A 27,224-nucleotide genomic window follows, 5' to 3' on the forward strand; every position below is an offset into this window, starting at 1 on the left:
AGCACTGCAGTGGCAAAGAATCCTGCATAATAATCTCTCACTGCTGGCTCTTGATTATGGCTCAGTGAAATTCAGCTCCACAGCAAAGTTTTCTCTGAACATCTTCCACATCTTTGACTTGTTCAGGTTATCAACTTCATTTCTGGGAATATAAAGTCTGGGGGCAAATGAGGAAAAGGGTCAAATAACGTAGGCCAAGCACATTCTTGTGCAGAGAAGAACAAATTGTATATCTTTCACAAAATAGGAAGATTATTCATAGCACTTTCTAGTAGAGGAGCAATGGCACCTCTACTTTTGTCTATAAACTATACTCCCTTCAGCCTTTCCATATAGTTCATTTTTAGCTCCCCTTGCTTGTGAAACCTTCCCTCAAGCTTGTGTACCTGGTGCTAGGCTTGCTCCCTGCCCCCCAGAGTATTAGATGTGGTATTCCACATGTGGACATTCTCTCCCAAGGTATTCGGAGGTCCACCAGCTGGAGTGGTCCCAGGATACCGACTCCCTCCCTCCCTCCACAACTCAGTAACATTAAGTTATATACAGGTACAACATGATGCTCAGTTTGTTGAATGGTAGACCTGTCTGCTGTTCTTCCACTTATAATGCCACATTTCTTGGAGAGCTCTTGTTCAGGTTCCAGTCAACTGTGAGTGGGTTCTGCCTGGGACAAATGGCTGTATATGTCCTAGCCAAAAAACATCCATTTCCCTGACAAAACTCCTTTTCTCCAGAAAAGGGGGTAGGATGTGTGTTTGCACTTTCCAAGTCTCAGAAAAATGTGCAAGTTGTGCATCCTGAGGATTATAGGAGCCATAAAAGAACAACTTGCATGCAGTGAAGGGGTATAAACCTTACCATACCCACTTTGCAAAGTTCACTCACACCTTGGCTTTCCCTTGACAGCTTGCCTTTATTTGGACCTCTGTCAGGAGGAAGCAAAGGAAAGAAAAAGCTTTCAAGTCAATGTCCAGTGTTGTTAGGTGCTGCACAGTGATAGTAGTTATCCCTGACCCAAACTGAGAGTCCTGATTTCCACACTCACACAATTGCAGTGCTGTGAAGTGCAAGTCCATCACAGCCTGGCTCACATTTTAGTCTGGCTCTCCAGCGCTGGGTTGCACTTTCATGCCACATTCTAGCTTACCTGTGGTCCTCTATAAAGGCAGTGTGGAACCAAAAGAAGAAAGCACAGTCATCGTAGCCTTTCGGAATGTCCTGTATTTTAAAATGGCAATAGGTATATGTGATGTGACTTAAACCACTCTATGGTACTTTCTTGCATTCAGAGTGCTTCATCTGCCCTATGATCTTTACAACAACCCTGTGAGTGGAGACAGTATCCCCATGTTGGGTGGAGTGCGGGAGAGGGCCTTGCCTGGTAATTTTCTGTAACAGGCAAGATTCAAATGAAGAAAACGTCAGTTCATAGCTTAATGTCAGAACCTTGCCCTACACAGCTCTCCAATTTAGGACGTAAGGTTCATGAGCGGAGCCAGCTGGAGCCGGAGGTCAGACTAGATGGCCCAGGAGACCCCTTCTGACTTGCCCTGTTTCTATGTTCTTTATTCTGTTCTTATAAAAGCTTTTATCAGAGAGATGATTGCTTGCTACCCCAACTGGTACTTTACTAGATTCATATACTATTCATGTTATTTCTACATTTTAAAAAAGTATCCATTTTAAAGCATTAAAAGAAGGTGATGACACAGCTCCCCCACAGGGCACCATAATAAAGAATGAAATAACTTCACTATTCATTACCTTCTCCTTTTTAGCTCAAAAATGACAACATATTCAGTTCTAGTATGATTTCACCACTTCGCTGATTCCCATAGACAGTTTCCCACCTTGTGATTTTTTAGTGTGTAAATCCCAGGTACTCAAAAGGTCTATCCACTTTTATAAGGTCCCCACAACTGACTGATCAAGTCAGCTCTCTACTTGAGATGGAATCAAGATTATTAACACTGAATTCAAGAAAAAGGCTACAAGTTGTGCAAGTAATAGAAGGAATCCACAATGTCTTTACTTACAGAAGAAGATTCAAATTTGACTTTCACATCATTGCTAATGACAGGGCAGCCTTCCAAACCAATGATGACCCAGTCATTTTCACCATCGAAGAACAACTGAAAGGAAGCAGATGGGTATCTTACTCTCACCTGGGACATATCTCTGAGATAAAATGCACAGCAACAATTTACTAGGTCAGCCAGAGTGACCTGCCTGGCTGTCCTCCTCTCCTGCACCAAATCACTGGCAGGGAAGGGACCGACTTGCTGCACCTCTCCTCCCACCTGGTGAATAACCGGACTCCAGACTAGCCTGTGTGGGTCCCCCTGACAGCTGGTGCACAAAGAACCCTGCTGGCTCCCTCTCCAAGAGTGGAAAGGCACCTTGGAGAGAGGAAACGGGACATGCTGGGGGATCAGGGAGGGGAAGAGATGGGGGCCTTCTATCTATGACCTATCAGTGCCCCAGCCTCCTCCTCTCCTACTCCCAGGCACTTGATCTAGAAGCCAAACCTGGATAGCAAGATACAGGGCATGACCCACCTCTTGACTTGTTCCTGCCACCAGATGCACATAAGCCTCCAAGTTCAAAGGTTTACATGCATCTGTTGTAGGAACAAAAGAATTGCATTCTTATATAAATACAGGAAGAGAGTTAGATACTGTAGAATTATGGTAAATAGTGGTGTTGTTTGCCACTACTAGCATCCAAGAGCCCACAATGCCTCTACAATCAGTTCCACGCGATTATAACAGCAGTGATGCATGAGAAGTCTTGCCATTTCCATTTGACAAACTTTGTACCTTGAATGTGCAAGTCAAATCTCCAGAAGAACCACCTTTGCAGCATGAATAGCAAACGCACCTAATGGCAACTTTCTCCAACCTGGGTTCCTCTAGGCTGGCCTACAGCTTGGATCAGCCCCAGCCAGCATGGCAAGTGGGCAGGAAGATTGGAGTAGCAGTCCCAAGCATATGGAGGGCAATGTACTGGGGAATCAGTGATCATGAGGGCCCTTTGATATACCACCTGTCGTTGAAGCTCAGGGCAGGAAACATTTCTACCAGAGACCTTCAGTGTTAACAATCCCTACCACCTGCGGCAGTGGTTCTGAGCAGGAGGGAGGGGTCAGAGCAGAAACCAAATACCTTGTTCTGCTCTCTGACAAGGGGGCAACTGCTTTGCTGCTTCCTGTATGGGCTGCAAAGAGCCTATATGACATGACCCAATGAGCATGAAAGAGAACCCAGATCTTCATAACAAGTGCTTCAAATTAATCCAAATAACTTCCTCTACCTTGCAGTTTTCCTGCGTTGCACAGATGCAATAAAATACTATTTGGTTTTCCATTATTATTTTCACTCTCAAATCACTCCCGTTGCCTTTTCCAACTCCTAAGGAAGAGAGACAGCAAGACAATTGCTAGTATCAGGCTCTGGAATTTAGGTCTGTGATCTGCTCATTGCAAGTTCTTCAAAAGTAATTCTAAGTTGCAGCAAGCCAGGAAATGCCATTCCAAATCCTAGAATGTTTTACTGGCATTTACCATGAATAGCGGAGAGCTTTATGCGCTTGATTCGAAGCAGCCTCACTGGTGGGAGCTTCAGGCCATACTTGAATTTCAGAGTTTCATAATACTCGACGTATCGACTCTGCAAATAAAATTTAGAAGTGTCTTAAGAAAAAATGTTCTATAGGCAAATATATACTTTCTCGGTGAGTTTGCGCAACAGACAGCAGTGGGTCACCAGACTGCTGGAATGAGCAGGAGAAAGAGGGCAACTTGTCTGCAATTTGCCCATTCCCACTTTTACTCAGCAACCTAATCTTCTCCTTCACTGCCTGCTAAGTTCATTACCCGAATCCTACTACTAGGATGTTTAGGGACTAAACAACCCAAATGTTAAATCATCAGCCACGATTTAAGCAGTGGGTCATTCAGCCCCTAAATAATCTCTAAATAACCTGGCTGACTGGGGGCTTGGATGATACACTCGACAAGCTTTGGAGGTGCCTAGTGGGGGCTCTGTGCCCCCTCTCTCCTGATCATACCTGCCAGCCTGATTTTTTTTTTTTTTCCCCTGATGACCAAACAACAAGGGTCACTTACTTGGGATTCTATTAGAGACACAAAAGAGGATCGAAAATATAAAAAGATCAGAATTTGTAAAGATAAGCCTGGAGACAGATGTTTTGATGCCAAAAATGTAGGTCAAGATGACCATGTACAAAAGTAACTGAATGTTTTCTGCTATGTTGTTTTTCTAATCACTGCAATCGCTAATCACTGCAAAAAGCTAAACGTATAAATCTGTGTATGACTGCGACAGTGGGCTTCAACTGGAGACGGTCTCACTCTCTGTTGTAAGTGTGTACCTCCAAAAAGGAGTCTTTTTTATATATAAAATTACTTCTTGTTGCATTTTTCTCTCACAAGTCAGGCAACAAACAAGAGTTACTTTTTTGTCCGCAACAAATTTGGAGACTCTGCTGGAACACGTCTCTCGGGCCACATATTTGGCTCTGAAGCAGCACAGCACACATCCTTCATTTTAGGAAGCCTTGCCCAGCATCCAGGACCCTGTGCTGGCGATGAGGTGTTGTCCATGAGACCTGCTCTTGCTCCCCAAAAAAAAGAAAAAAACCTGAACCCAGCAACATCACTCACCCTTTAAGTAGGTTGGTAAGATGCCTCAGTGTTTGTCTGCCTCTTCTGTGTATTTACTACACTGTGATTTTTTAAAATCAGCCAAGTAATCTCCAGGGGCTCCATGTGGCAGTAAAAGTCAATAGGATGTCAGCCCAAAACTGCAAAACTGATTTGTGAAAAGCAGGAAAAAAGTGCCACAGACATCCTGAGAGCAGTTCCCAGATTCAAGATGCACCTCACATTGTGAGATAGCACAGTGGGGTCTGGGATCAACTGGCGGGCAAGTGTACCCAAAGGGACTGTCAGGCAGGTTGCTTAGGCACTAGGAGGAGACTGCCCACAACCACACCTTATCCTCGTGGCTGTGCTTTGGGCAGGAAAGGGAATAGGGGTAAGAAGACACACTTGAATCCTGTGTGTGGCAGGTTGAAGTCCTGCCTACATGGCCCTGGCCAGATGGTGACGCTTGGGCTCAAGTCCCAAAGACATCTCTGGATTAGAGTTCCAGAGCCAAGCTGATTCCCTGGGAAAGGTGAAACAAACAGCTTTCCTCTATCCTAAGAAGAATTTCAATAGAAACATGGCATGGACTAAGTGCTTTTTTTCCCTTCCTGACTTTGAAAGCTATCATTTTTTTTATGGTGTGTAATTAAAATAGAAATGCTGCAGCAGTCCCTCTTGGGCCAATCCAGGGCTAAAGAAGAAAAGAGAGAAGGAAAAATGTTTTTGTTGTTATTCACATTGTTCTTGTGACTTGTTGTATGTTTTGGTCTGTTGTTTAAAACCATGGTGTGAACTGGTGTTTAAAAGGTGTTTCCAATCTGCGTGGGGTGGGTTCACATTAAAGAAAGAAACTGTGGATTCCTCAGGCAAAACTTACTACACAGCTGCACCACCTGTCTCCCCAGGCCCATCGGCTTAAAAGTGCTATTCCAATTTTGTATTTGTGTCTGTAAGGAAACTGATTCCCTTGTGACCGTTTCTCTTATTTAGCTAAACAAATCTGAGAGCTCAGGGAAGTCCCAGGGAAAGTTTGTGGAGCAGTTGAGAGAAACAGGCAAGTTTAAATAGGCTGATGGAAGTGACTGTGTCTGGCAATGAAAATAAAGGCCAGATGGCTGGTCCAAGGTCAGGTGTTTTTGAGCTGATGCAGGGACTAGACAAAGATACAAGATGGTTATGTAGACAATCTGAGCAGTGACAGGTGTTCAAAAGAGAAGTCCATCACTCACTACGTAGTCTCAGGGGTAGTGAAGGCGGGTGGGGGCAAGCTCTGAACACAGGATTTGCACCTTTCCTTCCAACACAGGGGACTGCTGCTGAAAATCCATTCTGTAAGGCAGGTAATGGGCTACATCTTCCATTTTTTTCCTTTGCACATTAGATTCTCCATTGGACAGGAAGCTCCACTCATGCACATGGTAGGCATGTCATGAGCAGAGCCGGGGGTCACACTAGATGGCCTGGGAGGCCCCTTCTGCCTCACTCTGTTTCTATGTTTCTAAGCTGTTTGTCTCTCTGGAATGCAGAAGAAGACTGAAATGCAATAGGAAATTTGATGCCTGGACATCACTAGTCTAGGGCTGGGACTTTGCTTGAGTGTAGATGCAGAGCTGGAACTTGTTCTTGCTGGCAGCATGTGTTAAAGACTCAGCAAAGGATTTCAAGCCTTTTGAGGTGTGTTGCTTCCCAAGACTGTTTGGCCTGGTGATTCTGTGAAGCGTGTAAGGTTCTTCGCATTTGTCTGGAATGCAAAGGGTGGGGGTGGGGCAGATGGAGCATGCGCTTGAAAATCTAGATTGTCGGAGTGCCTCTTGGTTGCTGGGGTGCTTGGTGTGCTGAAAGAGCCTGAGGTTCTTGGATAATGAGCTTGAGGGTTAGCATTTGAGAGTTTGGATCTTGGTCAGTGAAAAACAGCAATGTGGTACACATAAGGGAAAAACAGAGTAAAAGAATGCAGCAGATGTTGAAGAAATGGCTGGGAAAAAAGAGTTTGAGTGAAACTACAGGCTCCTCTGGAGCCAACCAAACTAGGAAAACTGTAGTTTGATCATACTGCTACAAAGAGTTGGTCTAGAAGGAAAAGTAGTATATGTGAAAGTTGCAGAAACGGCATACATGCTGCTGCTGAGCATGTGCAAAATGCAAGTCTTTAGGAGTTGGATTGGCTCTGCCCATGGCTTGCTTAATCCATCAGCTGTCATGTTGTGTGAACCAGATCAATATTTTCTAGCTGAATAGAGTCAAAGCCCAAAGATGACACTAAGTTCCCATCCCAATCCTGAGAACAGGCAGATTAACTGCTGCCTTTTGGTTGCAAGAGAATGCAGGCCTTAAATCGCGACACTTCAAGCCCTGCTTTACCAAAATGTGGGGAAACCCTGGACTTTGGATGTGCTGTTGCTTCAGCCCACAATACAATCCATTCACTAGACTGAAGACACTCTAGGATACCATCCAGATGAAAGAATGGTCCAGGAAAATAGCCAAAAAGATTACATTGCTCAATGGTGGCATTCTACCTATTGTGCTGATCTTTTATAAAATGGAACGTAAGAATAGCTTTTTACCTGGGATGGCGTTTCAACACCCTGAAACTTGGAGCTTGTGCTTTTATCCGTTCTCCTTTCACCAAAGTACTCCAAGCTTTCCTAGAAACAGAAGCATCATGGCACTGTAGCTACTAGAGTTGACTTGTAGTGTCTGTTTTTAAACTCAGGGGATATATCATGTTCTCCTAGATGCTCCTCGGTTCGCTTAAAGGGGAGCTGATCACCACCAACCCTTAATCGAGAGCCCCCTGCGCTGCATCACACAACACTTCCAAGGGTCCATGAACAGCAGCTTTTCAAAAGAGGTTTCAAGAGGGCTGCAGAGTGACTGGGAGAGCTCTGTTCAGTAAACGTGGAAGGAAATATAAGATCCAAGCCAGAGAAATCCAGTCTCCTAGTCAAAATAATGAAACTCTACTCGTTTCTAACATATTTAGACACTTCTCTCCAAAATTATGGATTTAATGCAGTTAAATGTAGGTTTCTGTGAACTGGCAGGAGGAATAGATGTGGAATTTGCTGATACATTCCTCCCCCTGTGGTGAACCCACACACTCCATATTGTTCAGGGGCTCCCAAACATTTTGGAGAAGATTTGAGGGAATGCAATAGGAAAAAGAATCTGGGAAAAATGCCTTCCCTTTATATTCATGGAGGGAAGGGTTGAAATCAAAAGCCTTCTGTGAACAGTAGGGGCTAACACCACATATAATGCTCTGAGATGAACAGTAAAATTCTTTCCTATGCAGCACCAAAGCAAAGTACTGCAGCAAACATTGCAGTGGTCAGAAGAAAGCAGCAGAAAGACCATTCGCCAAGGCAAGATAAACTACTCTAGTGTTCACATGTTGCTTGCTCCATAGTTTGGTCAAACATCCTTGACTGTCTTCTTGCACTCCAGTGGTGGAAATTGGTGGTGGCAGCTGGCACAATTATGAACCCCGCAACACCCTCCCAGCCCCAGGCTACAATTAGGCTGAACCAAGCAGCATACAAGAGTTGCTGTTATCATCTACATGGATAGCCATCATGTGGCAGCACTTTCCAGAAAGTGCCAGAAGCACGCTCACCACCACCATTTTTTGTACCTTTGCACTCTCAAACTGGTTGCTGTCAATAAGCCAAATGCAAACCATAGTTCCAGTCCGACCTACATAGAAAAGGGAAGAGCAAAGACTTCAGAAAAAAAAACCCATCCTGGTTGAACCCCAGCTGTTGCAACCAAAATAGAACCAGGGGAACACTTGCATTAGGTGACATGGCTCTGCCTCTCAACAGTTCTGAAAATCTCTGATCCTGCCTGCAGTTCACCTAGCGCACAGCGTGGTATGGCTGAAGAGCAAGCAAGGGGCAGAGGGCACATTGGCTTGGTCTCTCTGGAAGGAGGCCGGGCCAACAGACCCTCAATCCCTTCCCCCAGGGCATGGGAAAGCAGTTCAGGTTGGGCACTGCTATCACCCGGCCCAGATGCCTGCTCCTGCTCCTCCTCCTCAAAAAAGGGCAGCATGCAGGGCAGGCAATGGGCAGGAATGCCTCCCACCCTGTCTCTGCCTTTCCCTGCTGGGATGAAAGGGGAAGGAGGAAGGCAGGGGAAGGTGGGAAAGTAAGCAGAGCATCTTGTTCTGACCTGCCATTGCTGCAACAGAGGCAGCAGCAGGAGGGATCCAGCCCAGATTGCTGCAGAGCCACCTGCCCCTCCCAGGAGGCAGGCAAGCAGAACCACCTCGTCTGCACTGCTCAGCCACCATGTGCTACAGCTGAGCAGCTGGTCTGTCAGGCACAGGGAATTTTACCCACAGTGCACAGGTCAAATTCCCAGGAGTTAGTGTGTCGTGCAAGCCCTCCAAATACTTTCCCTCAAGTTCTGAGCTTCTGTACTCCCCACAGGAAAACAACAGCACACACAGGCATGGTCATGGCCACACCAAACAACTCAGAAGAGTCGCCACAAATGTTGAATCTGGGCAAGCATTCTGTGGCTTGACAATTCATTTCCCCTATTTTAAAAATAAGTTATTACCTGCCTCACTTTCCAAGTACTGATCCCAGAACATAAGAACTAAAGTCCCTTGATTAAAGTCTTCTATCCCATCTTCCTTAAAAACTAAATCAAAGTGGCTTACAAAGCAGTGAAACAAGCAAAACCCTGTCTCCTGTGGCTTGCATAGGGAGAAGCAGCTTTTGATTAACATGTGTTAAACAGCTCACAATTAAGAACTCTTTTGTGAATGGCCACTGTCAGTAACATCAGCATTCTCTGCATCTCAGTTCCTTCTTACTTCAGTTTTGAATACCCCCACTTTCTCCTGCATTCACACAAACACACTTCATTTCATACATCTGATTTAAAGAACTCTAGCCCACAAAAGCTAATGTCATAATAAATTAGCTGTTCTTTAAGATGCCATAATAATTATTTTTGTTGGAACAAACTAACCCAATTACCCCTCTGGAAACTTCATCCAAAATTGCAGAATGACAACCTGAATACAAAACTTGCATTCAGATGCCTACTTTTGAATTACTGGTGCAGACAACAAGATGTAGGAAAAGCTACAGAGTGATAATTGAAAAATATGACTTGGCAGCCATTTATTTTCTGGCAGTGTTGCATTTTTGTGCCTCAGAAAACTCCTAAAGAGAAATAATAGAGATAATTTAATACTGGAAAGTCAAAGAAAACCACATGCTGATGCATAAAACACTCTGTTTTGGAATAAGATGAACAAATGCGAATTAGAAGCAGGCTGTCACGAAATGCAAGCCTACTGAAAGTTCAAATGACATACGACTCTACCTGAAAGGCCTTTGCTTACCCTTCCCTCCTTTGCAGTGTATTGCAATGATATTGTTGCTGTCTTGTTGCATCCATTCTCGCACATTGGCAGTAAATCTGAGCATCTCCCTTAAAGGAAAACACAAATAACTCATTTATGATATTGTCCAATCTATTACACTAGAAAAACCCAAAATGCAATCTCATTCACTTGAGCAGGAATATTAGATTTCACCTAGCTAACATTTCCTATTATGGTGTCATTTATATGAGACACACCTGATGCAGATGTTCAGAAATTGTTTGCGTTTTTTTGTGGGGAGCGGGTCGCATGCTTCCATCTCACTTGACCCGATGTTAGAAGCAGGTTTATCTGACAAGTTTTACAGCTGTGCAGGATATCTGATGCTGGGGAGGGCAGGAACCAAACTCACGTACAAACTCTGGGCAAACTGAGGTTTAGGAGTGACTGGCCCCTACTTTCCTACATATTTTATGAAGACTTGATAAGATGCAAATAACACATTATTTGCTCTGAAATCATTTGTCATAGGCTAGACACACTTGCAAATTGGTGCTGGCTTGATAGGAAAGATCTAGGAATGTGGATAAGCCTATTTTACACATAGTACCATCTTGCCATGATCCTTTGTGAAGAAACTGATATACACTAAGGTAAAAATTTCACTAATGTGTTATTTTAGTCAACGAGGGTCTGAATGGGTTAACAGTAAAAGAAGATTGTATGCATTGTATTCAGGGCTTGTGCTTAAGAATTAAAATGTAAATAAGGCATGCTGGGAGCTAGGCTCTGCCTGTTTATACAGAAAAGTAGAATTGAAATAGGTATCATCTGATGGGGGAAATAATGGACATTCGAAAGACATCCATTGGTTGGATCTCCTTTCTACCAAGAAGGGGTGATAGAAAGCTGAGCACCTTGAGGCTGACTGGCTGGAGAGTTCTGACTAAAACTTTCTAAAACTAAAACCTAAGGAGCAACAGGAAGTCTGAGGACAGGGGAGTCCGTTAGGAGTCGTCTGACCAGAGAGTTGCTTGAGCAGAAGCTCTGGTGAGAGGTTGAGGAGCCCAAAGACATTGGCCAAAAAGAACAGCTGCAAGACTGAGAAGCCTATGAGGCAGAAGTGGAAGAAAGCCTGCAAGTGAGGAGAACAAGATTCCTAGAGCAGCTTTGGGAAGAAAGAGCTGAAGCCTGAATGTCGGCTGTGGAGGTCAGGGATGGGGGATGGAAACTGAGTAGCTGCTGGACCAGACCAAAGACTTTGGGAGAAGTCTATGGAACAGCCTTGGAGGTTTCAGGAGGAAGTCAAACCTGACCTTTCAAGCCCCGTGAGTTACAGGTGAAGGATGACAGGGGAATTGGATTAAGGGGTAGGAACCAGGCACCTAACACCTCTGGTGGCAAAAGCAACTGCAAAAAGCTCTGTTTAAAACTAGCAGATGCATTTTTAAATAATATACTTGATAAGAAATAAGATCTGTTTAATTTCCTTGTACTTCTGAACTGTTCTGTCTCATGCCTAATGGCAGATACCTTAATGGAAGATATATTTTAAATAAAGAGATGATCCTCAACATTGGAATGGGGTGAGGCACCCACTCCAAGGAAAGGTTCTCTGCATACTTACGCTAAAGTAGGAACATTATGGTCATCAATAAATATCCGCTCCACCCTATAATGGAAAAACTTCGGGTCATAGCCCTGCTCACCTGCAAGGAAGAAGGGTATATAAAAATTAACTTTTTAAAGCTACTCAAAGTTCCCTTAAGACCAAAAAACCAATATTTTGCTCAAGCTGGTCGACTGACATATTAGGAGCTGGGGAAAAGAAGACATTACTTGGCTGATGCCCAATTTCCTCTGTCTCCTCTGGTGGACTGAGAAAGGGCAGTCCTGTTTTGCAACAAGATTATGTTTCTTTGAATGTTAAGTATCCATATTATCAATTTTGTGGTTCAACTGCATCAAATTAGGAATTGTGCATCTTCCATTTCACCTTTGGTATCACTACAACTGGAAACAGACCTCACACCAAACCCAGGTATTGCAGGGCAGCTGCTGAAGCCCTGTTGGCCCACCACTGCTCCCACCTGCCCTGGCTCCTCTACACCAGGCAGCTCAGATTGGAAGCCTTCAGATTCATTTCCCACGTGACATCAGGTGGCCTGAGGCATTGTGGGAAACTAACCTGTTGGAAGCTAACCAAGGTCAGAGAGAGACTACCAGATAATATTTTGCCAGGGGCCTCCTTAAGAAAAAGGAGGGAAAATGAACTGTGCAGTGCTAGAAGCGGATGTAGAAAATCCATCGCAACATTTTTGCTTGAATTTGTGTCGAAACTGAGACTCCCATATGCATTTTGTTATCACAGTGAAGCCTGGCATGAAGTAGCCCATTTAGCAAATGAAACAGAGTACAGTTCAATTTTACATCAAGTTGAGGATTAATCAGCACTCTATTAAATATATTAAAGAAAGTAAAAAAGTACAGAAAATAAATTTAAAACAGTAAAAGCCGAAAAGATATTTACTGCAAAGGTTGTAGACTTTGTAATGGCCTTCATGTTTTGTATCCAAGAACTCTGCAACTTCCTAAAAAGACCAAAATATTCAGGAGCTCACAGTGTTAAAAGAATCAATATATTTTTATTATTCCTGTTTTTAATGTGATTTATCTTACATTGTTCACCACTCCAAAATCTCCATACTGGAATATGGGGCAGTATATAAATCGAATGAATGAATGAATGAATGAATGACACTGTATATTATCTGATTCAATCAACTGCAAGTTTAAGTAAATTGGTTTGCTACCAAATCCTGAATACAGACGTTTGAACAAAGGAAAACATCTTTTAACTTGTAGTTTATCAAGTTAACATTTTTGTTTGTTTGTTTCAGATGTTTCGCTTTCTCCAAGGCTTCCTCAGGAATGATTTTTAATTCTTTCTTATTAATCTTGAGTATAGAACTATACATAGGCTTTAATACAGCCATGTACATATGGATTTGAAGTTGGCATCTAACATGCCACCTGTTCAAATACCAAAAGTGTTGTAAGATCCTTTGTCCACTGCATTAAATGAAGTACTTCTAAGGATGTAATATCAGTCATTAGCAACCTACAAGGTACAAATAATCCATTTACACTGATGATTTGTTAGTTTTAAATTATGTACCTGCTTCATGAAAAGTATGTGTTCATCTGTAAATATTAAAGTCTGTCCCAGTCCAAAATTTATCCACCCAAAAAGAACCAACTACAGAACATTATCAAAACCTATGCTTAACAGAAGTATTAGTTGCATAGCAACACCAGCAGTTAGCTCAGTTCGGGGCACAATCCAATGAGGAATCCCAGAGCCCTCCAAACTTAGAGAATAATGGGCATCCAGTCAAGGACAGAAGGCTCCCAGAAGTAAGTGCTACCTCCATGCTTCTCCCACCCTGCAAAAGACTTAGAGGACTGATTTTGCCTGTTCGCGTGTTGGCACCTGTCAAGATTCATCATATCCCATGGAAGTCTTGCTCCTCCCTTCTCCTCCCTCCATGCCCCCACCCCCCGGAGATGAGCCTTGCAACCAACATGGCAAGAGCTGCACTGATTGCTAAGGGGGAGGGTGCTCTGAATCCAGGATCCCTGCTCTGACCTCAAAGCACGTTTCCAGGGTTGGAGCTGGGATTCCAAGTTCCCTTATGGCCAACCATACAGTATTGACCAGTCAAGGGATTGTGAACACAGACAATTCCTTATTAAACAGGCATTGGCTTGATTAGACCTTTTGTGGTAGTACACAATAGTTACGGAAGTTCTCAAATGAGTCCACAAGCATACCAATCCATTACGCTGGCTGCTTCGGGCCCTAAATTTTCATTGTTTGTTAGTCAAAGGCAAACAAAAAGTCAAATGTTAACTAGATGCATCATTTATACAAAGAAGACTCATAGCTGAGCACTTGAGAAAAGTCACAGATTCAAACAAAGCTTAGGCAATATCCCCACCTATCCTTTACTCTGCAACTTATCTCAAGCAAATAAATTCCCTTTTCCTGTGGCAGTAACACAACAATCTACCAGCATTTTACCAGAACCTGCAGTAATGGCAGGAAATGGGAGAGTGAAGAGACACACAGACAGAAAGAAGTTCAAAATAATGCATTCTGCAGTCTTTCTGAGTTTAAATTACCTGTATAGGATTCCTGTAGAAAGCCTGCTTCCCCGAAGAGGGAAATGACATTGCTATAACACGAGCTGAGAGAAACACAGAAAGTTGTAATAGGCATTCACAAATTTGAAAAAACAAAGATTTGCTAGTTTGTAACCCAAAGCATCCTGCTTAAAACAAGGATATTTGTACATATAAGGAGAGACCAGACAGTTACACTTCAACAGTACAAGATTATGAAATCTTGTACAAGATTAAGATTATGAAAAGGCAGCAGCAAGCAATAATGTTTTCCATGCCCACTTAAAGGCCTATAAGTGATGGAACCCATGAAAACAGCTGCAACATCACATCTCAAAGGTGTTGCAACTGCTAAGGATAGTTTCACTCAAGATTTGACTCCTATGCAGTGCAAGTAGCCACAGCAATAAAGAATTGAATTTCTGGATTCTGGATGCACAAGCCTCATGGCTGAATGAGATTTGCTTTACTTGCAAATTACTGCAACTTAATCTGTCCCTTTGGTGCTTTCCAGATGGAATGAACTGCAACTCCCATCATCTTCAACCAGCATGGCCAAACTCCTATCATGATAGGAGTTGCAGTCTAGCACATCTGGACAGAACCAGGTAGACACTGTTATTACTAATCAACTAATATAGGGAAGACTAATCTAACGCATTGCAATTCTTTCTTGTGTATCCTATACCAGGAAGTTCTCAGGGCTGCTCACACAATGAAACATGTTAAAAACAAATACTATTACAGAAAACTAAACACTGTGCAAGAATAGAAATATCTTAACACTGAGCCTCCACAGGCAACACATTGCATAGCTGGGGCATTACAGATCCGAAGACAACTTGCCAGGGTGGTTATATGCTGAAGAAGACATCACTTTGGACACCACTCAGGACTTTGATCTTTCAACTGGGCCTGGAAACAGAATTGGAGCCTGCACAGCTGACATACTTCTGGCTTCATTCACACAACTGTATAGTAGCCTCACAGCCTTATTTTGGGCTAACAGAAGTTTGCAAACTGTTTTCAAATGCAGGCCTATGTATAAGGCTTTGCAATAATCCATAGGGAGATTACCGCAACACAGATAGCAGTTGTAGAACATGGAGAATCCTCACCAGACTACCTCTACCCAGATGAAGTTACAGCTCATATGTCAGCAGATGCTGGTAAAAAGAGCATCAGGCTACTGAGTCCACTGGGGACAATGATGGATCCAGAATCACCCCAAGGTGTATGCCTGAGCCTTCAAGGGAGTGTGTGACCCACATCAGAACAGGCTGAACACCACTCAGCTAGGTAGATAAATCACTCCCTCACAACACTTCCATCCTCTTTGGACTTCAGTGTATTGACCCTCATCCCATGCATTACTTTTCTCAAGCTCTGATTTTGAGCATCCACTGCTGGCTTACAAGATGAAATGGAGTGATACAGCTGAGTCTCATGCATCCACTGATGACATTCCAGTGCACATGCTCAGAAAAACTGTCATTTCATGTAGATTTTGAAGAGCACAAGGAATAAAGCAGATCCCTGCAAAACCCAGTGATGTAATTTCCACAGAACACAGCCATAATCCCCCAGCACCACCTTCTGGAAATAGCTATTCAAGCAGGAATAGAACCATTTTCAAAATGTGCCCCCAAACTGATCCAGAGCAATGCAATGGTTGGCATCAAAAGGCACTGAGAGGGGCAAGAGAACCAACAAGGTTGCAGTTTCTTAGCCTCTTTCAGCCAAGGTCATCCCACAAGGCAGCCAATAAGGCAAATTCTGCCCTAGAACAGTCTAAGATTGGATTAAAACAGATCTAGAGAATTGGCTTTGCTCCAGGGTGCCTGGAGTAGTTGGACAGCTACAAACTCAAGCACCTTGCCCAAGAAGGTGATGTTACTAACCAGCCTATAGTTGTCCTCCACTTCTTGTTCCAGGTTAGATTTCTTCAGGAGCTGATCGGCTGATAGCCTCTTTCAATGAGGCTGGCATCACTCCCGCTCTCAAGGAGCAATTTATTACTCCATACAAGCAGTTGATTGAACTGGCCAAGCACCTTCCATGTATCTTCAGCATGAAGTTCCTCGGCAACTGGAACGCATCTAGTCCAACTGGACCAGACATTGCTCTGGATACTCCATTAATGGACCTGCTAATGGACCCCCTTTCAAGATCAGATGTTAAAATATCTGTCACCATGCAGAACAGTTCTCCTGGAGAACACTGCAAGAGAGAGAGGAAAAGAACTCCTCTTTTGCTACCCTTACCACCACAAACTAAGCTCAATAATGAGCCCTGAGCTCTTTAGAGGAAAGGATGAGCTACAGGTGTGAATATACAGGGTGTCCCAAAAAAATTGACATCATTCGTAGTCTAATAACATAGCCAATTGTCAAATTTTTTGGGACACCCTGTATATTGCTCTGAGATGCAACTTGTGGCAAGTGTAAGATTGTTTATGGATCCAGGAAGACAGATTCCAGTATGGTAGGAGCAACAGAAATCATAGACATTACAGCAAGCCCTTTTCTGTTCTCACTCCAGCTTTACACCCCAAGTAGCTCTTGCACAAAGCTGTGGTTTGGCATTTGAAGACATGCTCCCAAACAGTGGCTGCCCCTTTGGAAATTCCGCTGAGCAGTTTGCTCATGCAACTCTGGAAAAAGGTTTTGTTTTTAAGGCTGGATTAATGAATGATTGAATTCAGCACGGGAGTAGATGTCACGAGGTGGAAACCAAGCAGGCAGTTTTACATTTGCATTACTGAGAAACAGGAGTTCAGTTTTAACAGCTGCGGAAGAGGCAGGTAGCTGCCAGGCACATTTCTTCAGAAAAGGCATGGCTTTGCCTATATATCTATTAACACAAACAAGTGTGCAGTAGTAATGAACAGAATTGTTTACAGCATAGCACATCAGTAATGAAGAATGAGTTTAAGGAGAAAGTGGATTGAAGATGCTGAGCAAAAGATGTTGTGATATCCACAGGCTGTGCACAACTTTCAAGAGAGTTAAAGTGTCTTGGTCCAGAAGACACCAACAGCTGAATGCCTTGTTCCCCCACATGACAGATCAGTGCAGCACATCTGCCTCTTTTCAAAAGGACTGCCATACCAGAATTTTTAAAAATAAGCAGGGTTTGCACAGCTGGGGACCCAAAATGTTGGATGAGGAGCTCGCTGCTTTAAAAAAAGGAGCAGACAAATGTGTCAGTGAACTGTTGTAGCACAGCTTCAGGGCCATCCAGAAAATAAAACCAATAATGGGAAAGAAAATGGCAGAAGGAAGTGCCAGTCCATGCATTCCTAGTGCTGTCAGGTCTCTGTGGTCCTTATCAGTCAGAGTCTGAAACAGGTAACAGCAATGAGCTGAGGGAAGGATCTCATTTCCCTAGTGAAAGAATATGGGAAAGTGTAATGTTCCTACAATAGGGGAACATGTGATTTCTTAAAGCAGACAACTAACCACTGGGCAGACAATGGCAGACAAACTGCTGTGAAAAGGTCCTGTATGGTATATAATATGTATGCTGACAAACTACCTCAGAGTCAGCCACTGGTCTGTCTAGCCCAGTATCTTCTGCTGTACCTGGGCAACAGCACTCCAGGACCCTTGCAACAAAACCTGTATTCTTCTACTTCCTTGAGCTTTGCCCAAGGTCTATTGATCTATTCCCTACCTCCCTCTGCAAGGAGAAGGTGGACTTGAACTGCACCCATGGGCACAAACTAAATCATTTTGTACAAATGGATAGTTTGTTCCTCCCTCCTCATTCTGTGGAACCAGCTTTGTCAGGGACATCACCAATCCAACATACCAACATGTCACATTTAAAAAAACAACCTTTACTGTGGGCATTAGCACCTCAAGTTCATTCTGTCATTTACATTGGCCCTCAAGAGCTCATTTCCTCCTGCTCAGATGCAACTCATGTTAGTTTGGTGGATTTTGGACACATGAAAGTTTTGTTACGTGCCTCCTGCAGCTTTGGCCATCCTGCTGACGTGGTTAGATTTTAACTGCTCAGGACAATTGGCAAGACCTGTCTTGGCACTCATTCACTCCCTGTAAAGAAGCAACAGCTAAGTAGATGCATTGCCACATCTCCCAGTTAGTGACAGTCCTTAATTGCTAAGGTTGAGGGGAAACAGAGCAAAAGGTCCTGTGACAATCCTCTGTACCAGCACATACACTTTTCTCCCTTAACTTTGGAATGCCTGGAATTTTGCAGGTTCACACAAGAGAAATGTACAATACCAGCTTCCAGACATGCCCCAGTAAGTGATACAAACCAGTGATGTAAGTGAGGTCCAAATCAAAGCCATCTTTCATGTAACGCCTTTTATTTTCCGAGACCTGCCAGCAGAAACACACACAAGAAAATTAGAAGGAGAGAGATGTGGACCAAACTAGTCTGGGTGAACCTAGAAATAAATTGCATTGTCTTCAATACCAGTAGGTGACAAGAGCATTTCCTCAAAATCATCTCCAAGGTTGCCCTTATGCAAGACTTCCTTATGAATTGCAGTACAAGTCCTAAGCTCAAAACACATGGCTTATCAAGAAAAAACCAATTTTGTGCACACAGACTAATTTTTGGTCATATTGCAGAGTGGTAACACAGAATGGAAGACAGAAGAAAAGGCAGCCAGTGACAACACCCACCCCCAGACCACCTCATTTTGAGTCTTCTGTAAAAGACAGAGATTCACCTTCCGACATCTACGAGATGAAATATATTTAAAAGAGAGGTCTGAATGAATAATCTGATAGACCATTTGAAATGCAAGAGATGATAGAAAGGTATGAAAATAGTTGACACAGGTCATATTAATACCATTAAAATATTGTTAAGTGGAGGGACCGCGATGAATGAAGATGTGTTATCCTGACTAAACCTAAACTGAAACCTAAATTAGCTGAGCAAGACACCCAAAATCAGTGGGTGTCCTCAGATAAAGTGTTTCTTACACTACCAATCAACTACTTCACTGTCTTTTTACTTTCCAAAAGAAAAAATAAAGAGGAAGGAGAAGAAGCAATGTAAAAACATAGGAGGTTACAAGTGGGTCATTTTCTGACCTCCATAATATTCTTCAGATGAAGCACGGCAACCATACAATAACAGCCTAATCTATAAACACTCTACAGATTTGAGAACTTCAACTCATAAATCAAGCTTAACAGATTCCTCAGAAATTCTAGAATGAAAGTGTTAATAGCAGGGTACAATCCAACAAAGCACTAATTATATTGTGCAAACAGGATCTATCATTTTATACAAAGAAGATTTAGCACTTCATAGAGAAAATCCTGGGATGAGTAGAAGCACTGATTTTGGGTTGACCTGAAAAGGCCAAACTGGGTGGGAGCCACACACACAACAGCAAGGGTGGGCTGAAAAAAACCACTGTAAGCATCCTGATGGACTTTGTCCAAAGCTTCCTGATGTTGGGATAGTAGGTAAAGACCAGAAGGAAAGTCTGAATATAAAGGACCCCAAAAAGAACTTGCTATACCTGTGATCAGTTTTGGTTCTGCATAATGTTTGAGCACTCACATTCCTCCTTCTGGTGAGAATCTTTTACAGAATCAGCTAACAATATAAGACATTAACAGGATTCATTAAAAAGCATTATTAGAAAAAACCCCAATAGCCAGAATCAAACCCTTGACTCAACAAATACAAAGCCATTGGGATGAGCCATCCAGATCACCTCCAAAAGCAAGCCACGCCATCCAGGCAACAAGGGCCCTCCCTTGCTTACCATTCTCCGCGTCACTTTTTCAAGTCGTTTCTTCTCCGAAGCCAGTCGAAATACTCTTATTAGAATTATAACCCTTAGGATTCGAAAGACCGCAACTGTTCTGGTAAACAAAAAGAGATCCTATCAAGTTACTCAGCCATTTGTAAAATGAAGTATTTTCAGGGACAGAGTTTGGGAGCAACACTACTACGGGAAAAGAAAGGGAAGTGGAATGTATGATTTATTATAATATTTTGAAAGCTATTTTGGAGTGGTGCTTTTAATGGAACAATAGCATCAAGAGGGTTTTGTTTTTGTTTTTTAAAATAAGAGTTGGAGGCATAGTTCTAGAAAGCCTGCAGACCAAATGTGACCACAAGGTACCTGTTGGAGGACATTGCCTCCTCATATTAGGTACTAGAGTGGAGGCACCTTTCCTTTTTCTGGCCTGCTACAACTTGGTCACAATCTGTCAGGGTCCACTTCCCAGCACTAGCCATGGCCAAAACCCAAAGCAGCTGGAGCCACTGACACAAATAACTGGAGATGCACTGATCCAAGGCGAGAATAGCATTATGAAAATCCTGTATTAGCATCCTTCCCCACCTCATGCAGAGAAAAATTCTTAAGAGCTTTGCAGGTGGGAGACAGAGTAAATCAATAACTTGGAAAGGGACCAGTGAGGCATGTGGCCTCAGAAGAATACGGAGGTGCACATTTGGCCCATGAGCTGAAGGCTCTCTACCCCTACACTTCCAACATCACTAAGAGGCACTTTTGAATCCAGATGATCCACATGCTCTTTTCCATTTTGCATGCCTCTCCATTTAAAATAGACAACTGGCAACTACTGATAGGTGTGGAAAGGGAAATGGGAAGAAAGCATTCTTGTTACCTTGGAATTTGGCTTATCCCACTCAAGTCAGAGAAGGTATATACTATGTTGATCAACAGTGTGCCCACAACAATGATACAATCTAGAACATTGAGGTTGGACCTGAAGTAATTTCTGAAGCTGAAATACAGAAGAGACAAGGGTAGCGAAAGCTCACCAGCAACAATAAAATTAGCAAGAGTTTTTTGCTGTGGGGAGTCCTTGGAGGCCATCTAGGATAACAAATGTCAGCCCATGGAGTGATGTACTCCAAAAAGGTTTAAATCACTGTTGCAAGGATCCATCAGACAGAATCATACTGCACAGGTATAAATTAGGATTAGCCCTGGAAGGCATTTTTACAGAAAAAAGGACTGCTACAGCAAGACCTGGGTCAGAGCCATTCCAAAGTCAGGCTTATATAAGCAGAGGAAAGCCAGATAAAAATTTAGAGCAAATGAGCACAGATTGAAGGGGCGCATACAGAACAAGAGCTCCTTCCAGACAGCTTGCTGTTGTCCAATATATCTGGAGGGTGCCAAATTAAGGAAAGGTGATATAAGACAACAAGCTGAATGTCTATAATAATCTGTCCTCTGTTTCCAAGTCTGAATGTCCCATGCTCACATGAATGTAGCCAGAAACCAACTCCACATAGGGATAACCCCAAGGTTACAAAAATTGTTATGGAAAAAAAAATCTAAGTAGGAATTTCCCACACCAATGTAAAAGATAGGTCAGTGACACTGCACATTGGCAAGTGGGCAAAATCTGACCACCAGTGAGAATGGAACAGAATGGATGGTAGAGGAGGACAGAGGAAAACACAGACTTAAAAAATGTAGATAGACTCATCTTGTTGTCTGGTTAGACCATCTCCTGTCTCACACTGAGAAACTAGGGCTGCCCACAAACAGATTTGTAGAAATCCAACATTTTCATTTGTGATTGGGCATGTGTCCACCCCACCTCCCAAAAAGATGGAAAACCACTTTAAGCCAATGAGGATCACAGACGCCCCGCAGTCACAGAATGCTGGCTGACATGGGGGAAATAGAAACTCGGGACACAGAGAATGGAATGACGCAGCTGGAAACATGGATGGAAATACTCTATACTACCACATTTTGTTGCAAGTCTTTCTGGTCCTTCCTTTTCTGAAAGTAAGAACTGCTGCAAGACTTCATTTTTGGTGGTGGACTTTTAGACCTCCCTGCTACCCCGGGGCCAAATCTGAGTGCCCCTCTCTCATTCCATGAGGAGTTAGCCCAATTTCAGAAATATTTCTGCTCTTACCCTTCAACGAACACTCGCAGGATGACGTCAAAGAGGAAGAAGAGTGCAATAGTGAGAGAGATGTTTCCAATCATGTGCTCAAGAGAGTGGTATCTGAGACCAACCAACAGAGATATAACCACAAGTGCAAGGTCCACAAAAATAAGCACTACACCAAAAAGTCTACAAAATGGGAGGGAGGGAGAGAAGAGAAAGATGGTCATATTTCAAATCTAGAAGTATGCAAAAGAAAAATCTACACTCGTTTTAATTTGTTGTATACCAAGCATATTGGGTAGACCTTTCCATACTTCAGCCCCCAGATCTTGCTGGACTACAATTCCATTCATCTCCAAAGAGAGGTTGATGTTATAGGAGTTGTAATCCAACATCTGTAGACCCATGGTCAGGCAACACTCTATTAGAGCTTCTGGGAGGATAAGTCTAATATAGGAAAGACACTGCACACAACACAAAGTCACAGGTGTTACATTTCTAGCAATTCAGCTTGCACTGGTAAAAGGGTCTACATGTTAAATAGGCAGAAAGGAAAGGCAAATAAAGTTCAATTATCTACAGAGCTAGACAAATTACTAATATATCAGGTCACCCAAAATATTTGTAACAGCTCAAATTCCATTTAGAAAATGTATGGCCAAGAAACATGTGTTAGCCAAAAGGCTGAAAAGCAGCATCTGCTAATGTTAACTAGCTGTAGTTGTATGAACCATACTGCACGTTTGATACAGCTCTTGGGACACCAAATCCTAGTTTTGTATGCCAAGTTTTCCCTCCTTTGCACATTCAAGGCAACAGATCATTTCTTTGCAAAAGCTTTCCATATACCAAAAGATACCCATCAAATGCAATCCACATAGAACGTGTCCCTGTGCAAACAGAGAGGTTTGCTGAACCCAGTCTAAACAACTGCTTCCAGAAACCTTCCTTCTGAGTATGACTGGGGCCCATCCCTTTGGAAGGGCCCCTTTGGAAACAAGCCTGTCTCCTTTCCTTATGCCTATCCTCTCTGGCATTACCTCCTTTCCCAGTGCTGCACACCATGGGGTTAAGGTTCGCCTGACTCTGAGAGCCCCTCTCCCATGCCCCCACCCGACACCTGAACATTTTGGCAATTCTCACAGCCTGTCTGAACATCTGGGGAGAATGGCCTTGAGATAACCGGCAATCCTGTCATCTCAAATCTGCGGCCCCACATTCCCAAGCTTCCTCCGCCTCCTCCCCATCATCCTCTGTCCCGGAATCCAGATTGGCATAACCTGTGAGTGCATGTCAAGAACGGCCACCTGCATTCCCAACAGTGGTTGGACAGGAAAATAAGTGAATCCACTTATACAAAATAAGAGCGATGCTGGTGCTCCTGATGCTGTGAGAAGACTGCAAGGGATTAGATCTATGGCTGCTACTCATCTGCTTGACTGGTGCTCACGTTCCGGTAATACTCACCTGAATCCAAAAGACATCACAAAGGGAGAAATCCTTTTCTTAATGTTGCTGAGTTGGGGTGAGGGTGGAGAAAAGTGAAAAGGGAATAATAATTAGGACTTGGACTGCTACAATGTCAAAGAAGTAGCTTTTTGTAGTAGCTACCTACCAAAACAGAAGCATGTTAGACCACCCGATCAAGTCCTTAAGTGCGGCATTTATTACCATACAACCAGCAATTTCTGCAGTCCAGTGTAAACATCCTGACATCACTGACACCCACCCACCTACTGCAGCCAGTGCTAAGCATTTTAAATTGTCCCACTGTTTCTGCAGGATGCCAGATTTCATAACTGACACATGCCCAGTTTGCACTAGGGAAGTTTTTCTATAGAATTCTGTATTCCCCTTTCCTCTTACCATTCTTTAAGGAGAGAGAGAGTCATTTCTGATTGTCTTGATCCCCATGGGGTGCAATTATGTGCAAGCTGGACCAGTAGTTCCCTTGATAGGACTTTATCGATGAGTGAAACTTGCAATTGAGTGAAACCTGCTTAGCTGCCTTCTGTGATGTGAAGCCAGCTAGGCTGCTGTTTTCAGGTTCCATCCATCAGTAAGATCCTACTGAGCGAACTGCTGGTCTGATTCTCTCATAACAGCCACTCATGGTTTTTTCAAGCCATGGATTGTCAGGGCCACACAGGAGCAAGCGCCTGCCACTTGAACTTTATATCCAGTTTTTCATGGAACCTACAAACACTTCATATACAGGTTGTGCATATGTTGCATTGAACCTGGGACAAACACCCCAGACTGACTAGCCTATCTTTAGGTGTTGGATTCAAATTTTGAGTTGTTTGTCCCTCTGTTTGTGCCAGAGCCCTGAGTTCAGAAGTCACATTGACCACTCATTGTGTCAACGACCCATTAATTACTGCAATGTGTGAGCCAAGTAGCAGTACATTTTAATTGAGTGCACACACCCTCAGTCCAGAGGTACAGACTGACTGTGCCTGTTAGACAGGAGAAGCTGCTTTCCCACCTCAAAGATATATTTATATGCACCTTTTATAACTGTCAACAGCTGAAACAGAATTAGCAGTATTAAGCAAGCAATTATTTCTCAAGAACTGGAGCCTCCCATAATTCAAAAGGATTTAAGTGTATTGCATTTTTTTAAAACTACTCCCTGCAGTTTTGCCACACACAATCTCACCTAGCCAGTCCCAGCTGCTACCATTTTGAGAAGTAGGGGTTAACTTTTCACTAGCCAGGATAAGCACCAATTAGCTTGACAAGACTACTATGAATATGATGGACCTTCCCCCTCCTTGCCTCTGATTCAGAATCCATCCATTACCCCTTTGCATCCCAGCCACCCATATGCCAAGCCCTTTCTCCCCTTCAGAGTATTCATTGCATTCATCACCATGGAAGGCTCCCCATAGAATCACTGCTCTCCACATCTACCCATGTGTTCCCCCAAGTCACTGAGCAACACACTCCTATGCGGGGTCAGCAACAGCACAGCACATACTTCTCTTTCCTTCAATACATTTAGTGTGGCTGGAACAGTCACTCAGGATGTGGCAACACAGGTCAAGGAATATGCACACTATACAGCAGGTTTTAATGCTAGATAGCTCAAACCTATCATAAGTTTGCTTAGTGTTAATGCCTGGGGAATACTAGCTCCAAACCCCACAAGCCTTCATGCTATTTCCATCAGAAAGCAGAAACTTCCAGAAAATGCTGCAATGTGACATGCTCCTGTTCAGAGTTCCAGCCAGTCATACACTTCCACAATGCTACATTCCAGTCCTCCTGCCCTGATCAGGCATACAGGCCCACTGAGCATGCTCAGTTCTCCTTGAATTGTTTTGCAGATTCCGTGCTTTTCCCTAAAAGATTTTGTTGCTGTTCTTGTACTTATGCAAATATTGTTATAAGATATTGTGAAGTTTTGTGGAATACTCAATTTGGAGCTGGCAAAATGAATATCAGAGAAGATTCTCCTAAATCATGTTCTCTGCATTTTGGAAAGCTCAGTTCAAAGAGGGAGAGAAGAGGACCAGGGCACTCTGCATCCATTTGATTTGTCCGGCAAATTCTAGAATTTCAACTTACTGACACCACAAGTTTGGATCATCATCGTCATTGGCACCATCATCAATCATAACAGTTGGCTCCGTGCTCTGTTCAGTTCTGCCAAGAATTAAAGCTGTTACATCACCATTCTCTCTTTACGGAGAAGCACTAAATCAACGAGATGAGAATGGCAGGCAACAAGCTCACCTTCTCCCTAGGACTTAAACCAGGCGTGGGGAACCTCTTTCAGCCTGAGGGTTGAAGATTTGAAGGCCATATCCCTGAAGGCAGAAGGGGTGGTGCTCAAAATAAAAACCATCAGCCTGTGGTGGCCTGGTGCCCTTACTTGCCATATCTAAGCCTTAAGGCATCATTTCAACCAGAAATGTCAGGAAACCATTAAAACAATTGGTGGTTGGAGAAAGGAGGTGGGGTCAGGGGGAAGCATGTGGCCACCTGGAAAACCCCTACATGGGCCCTGCAGGGCATGAGCTGACTTTCTCCCCACATATATCACAGTCCTACCTGAAACATCCATTTTATTGATCTTATGCAAAGTCTATTCAATGGCATCACAGAAAAGTACTCAATGGCTGTATCACAGGTGTCAAAACTTCTTTCCTCTCATAACTGTTTTGACTTTTATAGATAAACTCTACTTGATTTTTTTGTGTTCATGGCTTTTGTTTTGTACACTGTCTTAAGAAGATTCCACTAGCAAGAGTTTTGAAGCAAATTAAAAATAAATCCATAGGAGACTGAGAATTTTCATGCAAAGTGGCAAGAAACTTTACCTGGCTGCCAAAAGCTATCCCAAAATGAAACTGGCATAGTTCTACTCTTCACCATCACTATTTCTATCCAAAATCTCCAGGTGGAGGAAGTTACAATATTAAAGACATAATCCTGTGTGTGCTTAGACAGAACAAAAGTGCTGCCTGGGGAATTCTGGAAGCTGTATTTATTAATTTTAAAAAATTGTATGCCACCCAATTGTGCCACAGCACCTGTAGACCCTTTTTCTAACTAAACATAACAGGATTGGACCTTAAATGACTCTTGTGAAAGCTGCAAACCTGTGCAGACTTACTTCCAAATATGAATACACAGGGTTGCACTCAGAAAACACCTGTAGGGTTTGTTAAAATGTAAAACTGGTGGTGAGAGCACAATTGAAGATTGACCTGAAAGAGGTTTAAAATGCTTCATGAACCACACAGAGTTCTGCCCAATTCTAATCTAAGACCTGTTCATTTCAACACATCAGTGCTAAGTAGTAATACTGGATTCATCTCAAAGGAAGTGTGTAGAAATGCTTTACTATAATTTGGAGTAAGGCACATTCACACACAGTTTAGGAAGAAATCTTACAGTTTTAAACCAGGACTGATGTGAACCTTCAACTATAGTCCCACTTATATCCCATTCATTTTAACTCACCCCAGAGAATCTTCCAACTCCAAACTTTTTTCATATTTTACAGTTGTCATGTTGCTCTTATTGCTTATGGAATGAAACAAAGCAGATGGTTTCTCTACAGGGAGAAAAAAGGTACAAACATTATAGAGGACACCCAGAAAGTTCTTTCATAGGCACAAGA

General features: G+C 43.0%; 1 protein-coding gene across 1 annotated transcript; it reads right to left on the minus strand.

Annotated features, from left to right (window-relative positions):
• Positions 1 to 27,114, minus strand: LOC123030402 (phosphatidylinositol 3,4,5-trisphosphate 3-phosphatase TPTE2-like). The gene is made up of 18 exons (XM_044444296.1): positions 27,065 to 27,114; positions 25,664 to 25,741; positions 23,558 to 23,605; positions 22,115 to 22,276; positions 20,840 to 20,959; positions 19,966 to 20,065; positions 18,490 to 18,553; positions 14,202 to 14,266; positions 12,547 to 12,607; positions 11,644 to 11,725; positions 10,035 to 10,123; positions 8,307 to 8,368; positions 7,237 to 7,317; positions 3,563 to 3,668; positions 3,313 to 3,410; positions 2,037 to 2,132; positions 1,148 to 1,218; positions 1 to 157 (listed from the first exon to the last, which is right to left on the minus strand). Exons 1-18 carry the CDS (start codon positions 27,112 to 27,114, stop codon positions 55 to 57), a joined length of 1,536 nt encoding a protein of 511 aa, XP_044300231.1. The 3' UTR covers positions 1 to 54.
• Positions 27,115 to 27,224: the final 110 nt, after the last annotated feature.

The sequence above is a fragment of the Varanus komodoensis genome, unplaced genomic scaffold (genome assembly GCF_004798865.1).
Source record: "Varanus komodoensis strain SLA01 unplaced genomic scaffold, ASM479886v1 scaffold44_3, whole genome shotgun sequence".
Classification (NCBI taxonomy): Eukaryota; Metazoa; Chordata; class Lepidosauria; order Squamata; family Varanidae; genus Varanus; species Varanus komodoensis.